The 12,655-nt window shown below is 35.9% G+C and overlaps 1 protein-coding gene across 15 annotated transcripts in view; it reads left to right on the forward strand.

The window, feature by feature from the left end:
* The window catches only part of ROBO1 (roundabout guidance receptor 1), a 1,062,787-nt gene that overhangs the window by 1,007,914 nt on the left and 42,218 nt on the right, over nt 1-12,655 (forward strand). For 10 of the 15 annotated variants that reach the window (XM_005606101.4, XM_070252490.1, XM_070252484.1 and 7 more), the window contains 3 exons: nt 1,764-1,961; nt 6,067-6,093; nt 7,507-7,549. In XM_005606101.4, coding sequence (XP_005606158.3) covers nt 1,764-1,961; nt 6,067-6,093; nt 7,507-7,549 — 268 coding nt within the window. The remainder of the gene's footprint in view (nt 1-1,763; nt 1,962-6,066; nt 6,094-7,506; nt 7,550-12,655) is intronic. The other 5 variants (XM_070252492.1, XM_070252485.1, XM_070252491.1 and 2 more) reach the window with 1 other exon arrangement.

Raw genomic sequence — 12,655 nt, forward strand, 5'->3', positions numbered from 1 at the left:
GACAAAGACTGAGATATGGAGTGGCTATTTTATTCATTAGTCACACCACACTTTATTCTGTTAAGCCCATCTGGTCCCTTGCATGGAGCGTCTCTTGGCTGTCTCCATAAAATCTGAAGCTACCCAACTTAACCTTGCACAAATAGCCATGAAATCTATAAACCTAGCACGTACAAAGGATGTATTAGGAATAAAAAGAATATGTCTGCTTGGTGAACTTTCAGAGGATGAAGCGCTCTTAGGATAACCATAGATAAAAGGGTCTGGAACATGAAATAAAACTTTCAGTCAACAAACAGTTGAAGGCAGGTGACTGCGATTGCCTGTGAAAATAGATCTTTCAGCCTTGACCCTCCATATAAAGAAACCTGGAATTCTGTTCAAGAAAAAAGCAAATAAAAAAACACACACACAAAACATGAGTAGCAACTTAGCCATTTCACTTAGAAAGGGGTGCTATTTTCCTAAGGCTGTTTCCTTAGCCATTGAATGCTGCTTATTTTTCCTACCAGTGTCTTATCAGGATGCAGTATCATCTAATAGGAAAATATAATCTGTAAGAATGTTTTCAGCTTGAGAAATATTATTAATACATAATGAGTGATACCAATTATTTTTCTGGAAATAAAAATGATATTTGGACTGGAATAAGTGTTTCTATTTTAAATCAGCTTGTATTAGCAGGACATTTTTGGAATCAAATGATTTAATGATTGTAAGAAAGCACCAATCCTAATGAAATGGGCAAACCACTGCTTGTTTCACCAGATGTGGTGGGGGAAGAACACTAAAACTACAGACATTGATGGGAATTCTGCCCACTGGGCATCCTCAGCATTGCCCTCACTCAGTGCCAGCAAAGTAAGATGTTGCTTTGGTGACAGGGAACAGCTTCCAGTTTTCTACAGACTTTGCAGACCGCTCTATGTGAACTGATGAAATGGTGGGCTTGAAAAATGAATGTCTCAGTAGGTTTAAACATAGATGTAAAATAAGTGCATTTTAATAGCCTTAAATTCCATCAATTTTTAATTCTTGAATCAAAATAGCTAACAGAAAACATAAGCCTTTTTGACTGTTCATAACAGTTGATAATTCTTGTTCATATTTAATGTTCTTATATCTATTACTGGCCACAGTTATTGTTTTAAAAGAAAGTTTATTCATAGTTCTTTCAATGGTAACATTATCTTAATTTTTCTTTGGTTTTTAATGATCCTGAATTTTATAGACCCTTCTGAACATAGGTTCAAATCATGTGCTTCTAAGGCAGTTAAGAGTCCCAGAATATATTTGGGGGTTGGGGGGGAAAAAGAATACACACACACACACGCACATTTTCTTTTTCAATATATACCTTATAAAGGAAATAAAATTTTATTTTCTACCCTTTTTAGAACATATAATTGAGGATTCCTTTAGAAGTCTGAGAAAGTTTGTATCTTTTCTATACATATTTATTTGGTACCCCTTATTATTATACTTTCCTTTCATTCATTCATTAAATATATTCCATGAATTTTTTATATCATATTTATTTTAAATAAATAAATAATTTGAGTTAAAATAAATAAAGTGAATATAATTTTGCTGAAAAATCTCATGAACTATTTTAATTAGCAATGGTGGATGTTGCAGAATGAAAAACAGAACTCATGGTCCAAAAATTAACAAAAGAGTGACAATTATTTTATATTACATAAGTATGAATCCATTATCTCATTGAGTTTTAAACTCAAATTAATCAAAATATGGCTTTTCAGATTCTCATGGGAACCCCGTGTCACCTGAGGACCAGGTCAGCCTTGCTCAGCAGATCTCAGATGTCGTGAAGCAGCCAGCGTTCATCGCAGGAATTGGGGCCGCCTGTTGGATCATCCTCATGGTCTTCAGCATCTGGCTCTATCGACACAGGAAGAAGAGAAATGGGCTGACGAGTACTTATGCGGGTATCAGAAAAGGTATTAACTTACCCGAGTTTTTCTTATTTTAACATGTTCCCATAACTCTTGATTTTACTCTGTGACTCCAAATTATTTGTGATCATATATATCCTATATTAAATTATTTTAATATATAAACATTTTCAAAAGTACTTTTATATTATTGTGATATCTTCCTATTAACTCCTTTTGAGTAGCAGTGTTACAAATAGGCTTATCGCTTTCAGGCCCAGTTCCTTTAAAATATATTTTACCAAGGTAGGTCTACACTTGATTGTTATACTATTCCCTTGTTCTCTTGGGAATTACTTTATTACTTTAATCTCCTTGTGACAGGAATTATAAATACAAGCTTTCAACTGTCTCACACAGCTTTAAAGGGAGCATTTTGCCCTTTGTGAAGTGAAAGAAATTCTTTATAAAATTATTTTAATGATTATTTCTGACTATTTATAAAATAATCATTTCTTACTGAATATGGAATGCATGACTGACGTGCTTCAGTTTGCAGAGAGATGAGATGTAGTACTTTTTTATTGCTATATTTAAATTTGCAGAGTTGAATATGTATATGCTGTTAATTAGTGGTGGTGATGTTGTTAGAAATGTGTTTACAGTTTTAGAAAAGAAAGTTTACTTGGCTGCCATTATTTACAATTTTCTGGATAAACTGAATATGTCAAGGTATTTCACAGACCCCTTTGCCACATGTCCTCAAAGTCTGTAGATTGGTGATTTGTATTTTTTACTCTCTGAGGAGATTATTAACAATGTCAGACGGATAGTGCCCCTCCCCCGACAAATATCTTCATCAACTCTGGGCCTCAGGTCTGAGCTATTGGTAGGGTAGCTGTAAGAGCCAATTTTCAGAGGGCAGTCCCAATTTATGTCTTTAGTTCAACTAAATTATTTATAGTGCTCCTTTTTGCTCTCAGAATTGTCTTGGTTTGGATGACAAATTATACATTCATCTTAGTTATAGGGCCTATGCTTTAGTGTGAGACAACACTTTTATTTTGCCGCAAAGCAAATTGAGAGAGAATTACCAAAAGACACATTCCCGCCCCCACCATCACCACTTTTGTAAAAAAAAGATTCTCTACATATTTCCTAAGTGAACATTTCCTGCATGTCTTGGCCAACTCATTTCTCTGGTCAATTATATGGAAAGGTCAGAATTTTTAGTGGTAGTTACAACTTTTCTCAATGAAAAGTTCTCTCCAATGCCCCTATACACTTATAAACAGTCTGGGACAGCAGTCTAAAATATTTATACTCTAGGTCACAAGGGGTCTTGGAAAGAAAGAGTCAACACAAATTCATCACCCATACTGTAAAAATAAATCAGTGTGCCTCCGGCCTGTGGCTCTGCCATAATCTCTTCATATACATACATTTGCCTTGGTATTATCCTCCTTAAATATGTTTTTTTCAGATATGTGTCCTATCTAGAGATGAAGCAAAATGTCGGTATCCCTCCCTGTGAAATGGAAAAAGAGGGCTTGAAGGTTACTGCAAAGAGAGCCAGTGCTCATTATGTATACAAAGTAGAACAAAGTCAGGCACATGTGTGACCACATAAAACCTTTGACTGACAAACAATGCAGAGAAGGGGTTTGCGGGTGTCTGTGTGTCCTGGAGCGGAGAAAGGGCAGGGTGTTGGGGGTTGTGTTTTGAAATCTGATTTAATGAGGAAAAGTGACTAATTAACATATAGATGTAGAGCTTCTTGAATTCTCCGGGAATCCTGTATTTCTCATTGTGATGAAGTGCAGTAGCCGTGTGGTTAAAACAATTTGATGCTCTGTATTGTCTTGAAATCTAAATATGTGACACGAAACCCTGTTCCTTTCTGAAATGTCTCTTTTCCTTTACTAATGTACTTTAAGCATGCTGACAAATGCTATGTGCTCTTTCTGCAAAATCTATTAAACTAATATCATTGTCCCTTTAACTAGCTTGCGTTTGAGCAGAAATCATAGAACATAATTACAAATGTAATTGGTGAGCATTCGATTCCGCTTTTCTCACTTTGCCTCGTCGGCACTTTTTCATAATTCTTTTTCTGTGCAATTAAAAGAAGTGATTCCTGAAACCTTAAATTGTCTGTGCCAAAAACAATGCTGATAATTATAAGCAAAAAGGAAGTGAAATATTTTTAAGAAATAAATGTAAAAGAGCCTATTGACCTATAAACCATCAAACCAGAGTGTGACTTTGGGTAATAGTGAGCATTTTTAACACTTCCCCCTCCATTTATCCGTAGATGTGCCCTCTGCTAGAACACTCAGTACCCTTTGTCCATGTGCATTCACACAGTGCACCAGCGGCAGTGGGTAAACAGAGTTTATTACTCTTTTGTTGGAAGCTTTGAGAATTAAGTTGTACTTTGCTATGCGAGCTGTAAAAATTTCATTTAGACTGACTTCTTTTCATCTCTTCTTTAATTCCTCAAACTGGGGTTAGCAGTTAGCTAGGAGTACTGACAAGGCCCTTTCATATTTTCCCTATGTCCTTGTGGTTGCAAATTAATGTTCAGGCCCTCCATTCTTGCTTGAATAGCTGTACTTCCAAATGTACCTTTTTACTTTTTTTATGAAGACTTGTTACTATGGCTCTGAATTTTTGATTGTAGCTAAATCACATTGACTCTCTGAAAAGATCTGAGTGAATGAAAACACAATAGAATTCTCAACACAGGGACTGCTGTGCTACCAACGAAGGCCAGTGTGTAAATTAGGTACACAGCATTGGGGCTTCTGTTTTTGTTCTTTCTAGTGTGCTCAGAGATAAAATGGTTTGGTAAGAAGTGACAGTTGTAAAGGATGCTACTGCATTCCTGTTTACAACCCCAAATGCTGTAATCCTAAAGTAAATTTCTTAGAGACAGTCAAATGTGAAGTGGAAAATACAGTTTTGGCAGGTTTTCGATGCACAATAAGTAATCAATATTCTAGTTTGTGTGTATTAAGGATTTTTTAAAAGCAAACTTCAGTCTTCAAGGGAGTAACGTAGATTTCCTTGCTTCCTTCCCAGGGCAGTGTTTACTTTCAATTAACTTGAGGAGCTTGGAAAATAAGGCAGCCTCCTCCCTCTGAAGTGACGTGGAAATAGTTCTGGTGTTATCCAACACCCAGCAATGGCAGAAGAGAGGGAAAGTGGGGGAGGCGAGGCTGCTACTTTTGAGTCTGCAGTTCAATTTCAGGCATTATTGATTAGATTAAGATTTATAACTGCAGAGAGAGTGAAGGTTTTCAGAGGGTGTTATTGTTCATTGTTTAGCTTCTAGTGTGGCATTAAAAAAAAAAGCTCAGCCTACTCCTAGAAAGCTGCTAAATATAAACTATAATAGAGAAACTAAAGGCTAAAATGCCCCATTTTTTTTCTGTCCATTCACAAATTTCTATGATGATAAAAATACAGCATTATACTTTATATGATAAAGTGTCCGGCATTTCTTATCAGTGAAACAGTTCAATTCTATGGTTCTCTTTGTTCCAGTTCTTTCTTCTCTCCTTTCCTCCTTCCTTCCTTCCTTTCTTCTGTCCTTCCTTCCGTCCTCCCTCCCTCCCTCCTTCTTTCTTCCTTTCTTTATTTCTTTTTCTCTCTCTTTTTTCTTCTTCTTTTCTTAAGTCTTTCTCTCTCCTTCCCTCTCTCTCTGTCTCCATCTCTTTTAATGATAAACACTTAAGTGCACCTATTAGTCCACTTTAATGAGCATTCACTTCCAGATTTCTAGATAAGGTTCAAGCAGAACCCTGATAATACTTGTTTAAGAATCCATCACTCAGTGTTTGGAAATGATTAATAGTAGAGGATTTCTGTTTGTACTAAAGCCATGAGCCAAATCTATGTTACTAAATGCAGGGTCATTCACAGGCTAACCCAGCCCAATTCCCCTCCCTACTCAAATGTCAGACACTTCAAAATAGTACCTGTAGAGACAAGCTCCTTTTTTAAACCTCGGATTTGGTTTTATTCCTCTATCAGAGGGTCAGAGCTCCTGGCTTAGTTATTTACATTTGTTTTATGTTCCGCTGTCTGCTTGATTTATACTAATGTGATATGTTCCCTTTCTCTCTTCAGCTTAATAACTGGTTTATATTTTGTTTTGATTTTTCAGTCCCGTCTTTTACCTTCACACCAACAGGTATATATTTGCACCCTCCTCCTTTCCTTTGTTAGTTTGGCATGTGTTGTACTATTGTGTTTCTGTTTTTATTTCATTTCCTGCAGTAAGTTGGGGGAAAGAACTTAAAATGGAATACAATACTTCATTGACCCATGTCAGGCATGCATTTGCAGTAGAAGTGGTTGGTGTTGCTTTTCATCCATTTAATGCAGTTACTTATTCATGACTCCACGTTGCATCTTAGCCTTGTTTGCATGTGTTTCATTCAATAGACACACTGTTTCTACCCTCAGCATGATTTAACATGCTAATGATCTTATTGATTATTTTGTACTTGGCAGTGCATTTTTTTCCTTAATTTAAGCTTGCAGTTTTTCCAACAAAAATTTCTCTCCCTTGCCATTCTCTGTCCATAGAATCAACATCCTTAAAGGTAACCAAAATACCCAGCCCATGTGAAAGATAAAACTTTTCATTTTCCCCAAGTCGGAATCGTAATATTCTGTTCTATTCAGTTTCTTTGAAAGTGTGTCGTCTTCTTTCACATCACCTTGAGTACAAGATGTACCTGTAGTCTTGCTTCTTGGTTTTAATCCAGTTATTGTAATCACTGGGAGCAGTTATCTCTCCTTAACAGACTCCCAGTTTGGAGTTCTTCTAAGTAGCAGAATTTGGCAGCTTTTAGATACACATTTTTTCTTAGAAAATGTGTCTGCATTTACAGAGAAACTAATCTTCTTAACCCCTTGCCTAACTATGTACAAATCTTTTTTTGTTGTTGTTATGGCTAAATTTTTTAATCTCAGCTTTTAATTTATTAAGCTGAGAATGCTTTCAAGAACATTAAAATATATTTTCTCTATATATACATGCCTGATGAAAATATAATGAGAGGGGTTTCTACAAGCCACAATAACGAATAGTTTGCATTAATTAATAGTCACAGCTTGGCATACATCTTTGTGTGTGGAGAGAGGGAAGGTTTATTTTAACATTTATCTTTGTCTTACTGGTACTCATACTTCTGGGAAAATAGTCTAGTAGGGTTTTTCTTTTTCCAAATTTAAGATTCCATTTATATAAAATCATGAAATTATATGATCTAATCATAAATTCAAAATAGAAATCTATGGGAATGTACAAATGTATAATAGTTATATTTAATAGGAGTGTACTAAAGTTTTGCTTTGGCTTAGTTCTCAACCTTGTTGGCACATTAAGAAAATAAGAGTAACATATTTAATTATGTATAATTTTTTAAAAAATACTAGTTGAATCATAAATCTGTTTTCTGTGATGATTTTTATAATGCTTCTGAGTAGAAAGGGAGAAAGCGTTTCATTTTAGAAAGATGCTCATGAATGTAATAGCTTTTGGTCTGTCAGCATAAACATGTCTATTAATTGTTCCTTGTTTTTGGTAACATTCTAGTAACTTATCAGAGAGGAGGCGAAGCTGCGAGCAGCGGAGGGAGGTAATTATCTTGCTTGTTTTGTAGATCCTAAAGGAAATTCCAGCTATTTCTTCTTTTCTTCCTCGATGACATCACTTTCTTTGCTTAAAAGGTTTAACTTAAATGTGAAAATCTGTTCAAATCTTTTAGAAATACTCCATTCTGCTGTGCTGGGAACCAAGCTTATTTACACACAAATGCAATCGATGGGAGCTGTTGCATCTTAGTCAGTGAACACCAGAGGGAGCAGTTTAACCGGGAAAGATAGACTTGAAGATTTAGCACATGGTTAAAAGGAGTTAAAGTAATTAAGCGATGGCATTTATGAAGATTAAGAAATATAGTTAGTTAACAGATAATATCAAAGGAAAAGCGTTCTTTTGAAGACCTGCTGAACACAGCATTTGCTCATAAGCTGTTGTAGGTTATGTTTATTTGTTTATTCTTGTTATGAATTCAAAATAGTTCAGGCTCCCCATTTGCAGGGAAGTACATTGAAGTGAAAGAAGAAATCTAGGTAGCTTGTTAACCCAGAGCTTTTTTTCTTCTAATTAAAATGAACCTCAATCTTATATTTATGATTTTTTTGTAATTATTATTCAGTGATCTTTAATATATTCACAGAGAAATCACAAATTGATGTGACAGGCAGCTTAACAGGGTTGAAATAATGTATAAGTTACATGAGCCAAGCTTTAGGATTTTCTGAAATACGATGATTCTTCTTTTCAGAAACAGTAACATCTAGCTTAAAGCGTAAGAAAAAAAAATCTTTCAAACAAAACCATTTTATAATTCAAATTCAATTCACTTATTGAGTGCCCTACTTTGTACAGGATAATGTGGTTGCTACTGAAAAAGACAAAAATGAATAAGATATTATTGCTGAATCTGAGGAACATACCATCTGATGACAAAATTATGAGTTTATTATAAGACAAAGAGTGATTAAAAAAATATATTGACCCCCTTTAGCCAGTGGTGTACAAATTTGGCAATATACACTAATCATTATTTCCTGGGTACTGCCTGCTGCTAGCTTCCTGTTTTCACACCTGGGAAACAAAGCCAGCCACTGAAAGACCCAAAAACTAGGGAGGTCTTCATAAAGAATAAATCCATTTGATTTAGAAATTAAACCAGGGCATGTTTTTGCATCCAGGGGAATTCCATCTAAATCATAGCCCAGGTATTCATGAAACTGCCTTTGGCATAAGAACATTCTCTCGTGGATAAATCTGCAATGCCTGATTATATAACCACCTTTCTACATGTGTATATTCATGACTGCAGACTTCAGCTTTGTCATTCATCAACGCATATGAAAGTACTTATTGAGCATCTTCTATATGTTCTGCACTAGCCTCTGTGCGTGCACAGATGCCCTCTGTCTCTCTCTCACACACACACTCACACACACACACACTCTTATTATAAGTCTGATTCCTACTGTAAAGGAATTTACAACCTAGATAGACCAAATTTTCAAAGAGGAAATAATGGCAGGAATCCATAGGTACTAAATGCTAGTTTCTATGGCAGGACTGAAAAATTACAAAGTTCCTGAACTATCTATCCATTTGGAAAGCTTGCTATACCACCACAGAGAATTAACCTTTTAAATTTAAAAATAGAACAGCAGTGAAACTGATTTATTTCAAATACCAAAGAAAAATGATCTTTTTACCAAATTAAATGACAAAAGATGCTGCAATGTTATAGAGGCAACAGTTAAATATAGATCTTAGAGTCAGTGCTCAAAGTGACAGTTATATGCACAATTTTAAATTTATTTCTTCATCAAACACATTGACTGAATATCTGCCATGTGACAGGCACTGTTCTAGTTGCTTGGGATGCATCAGTGAGCGAAGTCAATAAAAATTCCTGTCCTTGTGAACCTTACATTTAGTGGAGGAGATAGAAGATAAATAATAAACATTAAAAACAAGTCAACCCTGTAGTATCAGCAGCTGATGTGTGCCATAGAAAAAACAGAGCAGGAAAAGTAGAATCAGGAGTGCATTAGGAAGAGGTCTCATTTCCTAGCCATGTATGTGTGTGTGTATTTGTGTACACGTGTGTGTTCTATGATCCAATGTAGTGAAAGAATGAGCAGTGAACCAAACCTGCATTCACTTCTTTCATGTCCATCCCTTAAACACTCGTTTCCCTCAGGCATTTCAGACTCCGTGAGCCCTCACTGGACCTCCTACCTCATTTGGTCAATGACACCTGAGTCAAAATGTTCCAGGCATCCTCTTTCCTTCATCCATTACTGCATTTTGTTAATCCTACCTTTTATCCACCCACTATCACTATATGGTTTCATTTCAGCACTTGTTCTCATTTGCATAATCTATTATGAAAGCTCCCAGTAGTCTTACCTTTATCTACCTTCATTAGCACTACTTCTTGTTAATTCCTGTTGCCCATTGGAGTGACAATAATATTTCAAAATGCAAGTTGATCACATCTCTGAGCTGCTGAAGATGCCATTTTCAATAGAACCCACCATGTTTAGAATATCAAGTCCACATTCAGCTTAGCTTGTGAAGCCTACAATCTCTAGTGGCTTTGTAGGCCCACTTCACACCTCCTTGTGCCACACCCTACAACCCACTGTGTCAGCCCACCTGCCATTTGCCAATATTGCATTATCTTTGTCCTTATTGCATCAGTCAAAATGTGTGTGCCCCTTCCCCTTATCAGTTTGCTGAAGTTCACCCGCTGCATCCTCCACGAACTCTTTGTGCTGTGTATATGTCACAATTAAGCACCTAATGTGAGGTAATATGATTATCTTTTGTTTATTTCAGGTGTCAGCAAATTATGACTCTTGGGCCAAATCCAGTCTGCCACCTGTTTTCATAAACAAAGTTTTATAATACAGCCAGACTCATTTGTTTACATATTGTCTATGACTGCTTTCCGGCCACAGTGGCATTGTCGAGTAGTTGTGACATAAAATATACGGCCTGCAAAACCTAAAATGGTTCCTATCTGATCCTTTGCAGAAATAGTTTGCCAACTCCTGGCTTGTATGGTTGTCTCTCACAATAGAATGTGAGATCCTGGAGTATAGAGGCTACGTGATTTATTAATCAATAATTAAATGCATAAATTTTTTGAAATTTGATTAATGTAATTTATTGAATTACATCAGTACTTTCAATACATGGATTACGGTTCTTCGAAAGATATCATCAATAAGTATCTAAGGAAGGAAGGAATGCCTGAGGTGTTGAATAAATGAATGTCAGAAGACCTGAGTTCTGTTCCTGATGACTTTAGAGAAAATTTTTGGGACTGGAGGTTTTCTTCCCTCTAACAAAGGAGAAGCTTGAGCTGAAAATCTCTTCTAGTTCTCAAAATTGTACATTTAGCTATTCCCAGAAAAGGGATTGTGGTCAGGAAAGAGGCCTTCCCAAATGGAAAAGGGCAAAGGACTTGCCATGTGATCCAGGGGAGGGTCATGGAAATGTGAAGTGGCTGCTCCTATTCATTTGTTTTCCTTACCTCAAACGTCCCAATCACCTCTTCCAAAAGACCTACTTAACATCTAAACCACAGCATAAAACAGGAAACAGCAGAGAAAGCCTGAAGAAAGGACTAGGAATGTGAGACTAACCAGGTGGAGAATGCCAATACCACATTTCCTGGCGTGGCAGGGAGAAAGAAACAGGGCTCAGGCTTTGCTTCTCTTTAAGATAACTGGTGACTGTTAGATCTATCCCTCACTTCTTCCTGGGCTTCAGAACTTTTTGATGCTCTCAATGGAAAGAGAAAGCAGCCTATGGGCAACCCTTACTGCCAGTCCCGCTCACCATTTTCCCAGCCCCTGGCCCTTCTAGTATTGTATCTGGTGGTTTAGGAGTTCAAATGGATTATTTTTATTGGAGTGAGTGATTGGAATATCTGGAGAAAGAGAAGCAGAGAAATTGAAAGTAATTGCCAGATAATTTCTTACGTGCATTTGTCCTCTTTTCCGTTGTGACACAAATCTATCTCCTTAATATAAACTGGAAGATAAATTTGGTTTTTGCGAGTCCTACTGTCTTCCTTTTCCTGATAATATCGTCTTTTTGAAGACAAGGAAGAAATAAGCAAACTCAGATGTATTAGCATGAAAATATAACAACTAATATATGGTAATACATATATATCATATGATAACATTATATAATATTTTAGACACATATTAATCACTGTAACCGGCATTGTATTTTGTTCCTGTTTCATTTCTTGTTATTGAGCAGCTAAATCTATCTTACACACACTGGATCATCTTAAATGTATAAATATAACTTGTGAGATTATTAGTTTAAAAAGACCCTAACACCCTTCTCAGAGTAGCTGCATATGACCTTGACTTCCTCAGAGACCTCTGAAATATACACATGGCATTTTAAGATTCATTATGGGCCAGTAATTGTGGCTCACTTTCTTCTCTCAATAATTAGCATTCCAAACACAAGTCTAAACTAAAAGCTAGGATGTGAATTGTTAATCCTACTTCCTGTTGGAAATCACCCATACATATGAAAAGTTCTTTCAGCCTATGAGGATATCAAAACATTCACTTTAAAAGTGTTTTTCTGAGGGAATCATAGTAGCATAAAAATATCGTCAATTCCTATTGAAACATGTAAGTCAGGCTGTGGAAAATTTCCACTTGACACATACTTCAAACATCCCATAATATCTCTACAGTGGCAAATATGGAGATTTATTTTTAATAACTTCTAATATGATAACACACTTGATTTCAGTTCAAGAGAAAAGAAAATAAGGAAAGCTAAAGATTACTAGATGCAGAATTTCTATAACCAACATCTATTTCAAAGTCTCCAGATATCTGTGATACAGCTTACATTTAAATGTTTTAAATTTCAACAATTCAGCAACATTGCTCTTCAAAGCATGTTTTTATCAACAATTTTAATAGTAAGTTGGCTCCGTTTTAACAGTGTTATTCTGAATTCCAAGTCTTCAGGCATTTTCCCACCCTTCCTTCTATTAATGTTTGAGGGCTTTAGGAAATTTCAGCACTCTCCAGCATATGTGTTTATAGTATGTTGGATTAGAGTGTGGATTCTAGAGGCAGACTATGTGGATTTGAATCCT

Source organism: Equus caballus, chromosome 26 (genome assembly GCF_041296265.1).
Source record: "Equus caballus isolate H_3958 breed thoroughbred chromosome 26, TB-T2T, whole genome shotgun sequence".
Lineage (NCBI taxonomy): Eukaryota > Metazoa > Chordata > Mammalia > Perissodactyla > Equidae > Equus > Equus caballus.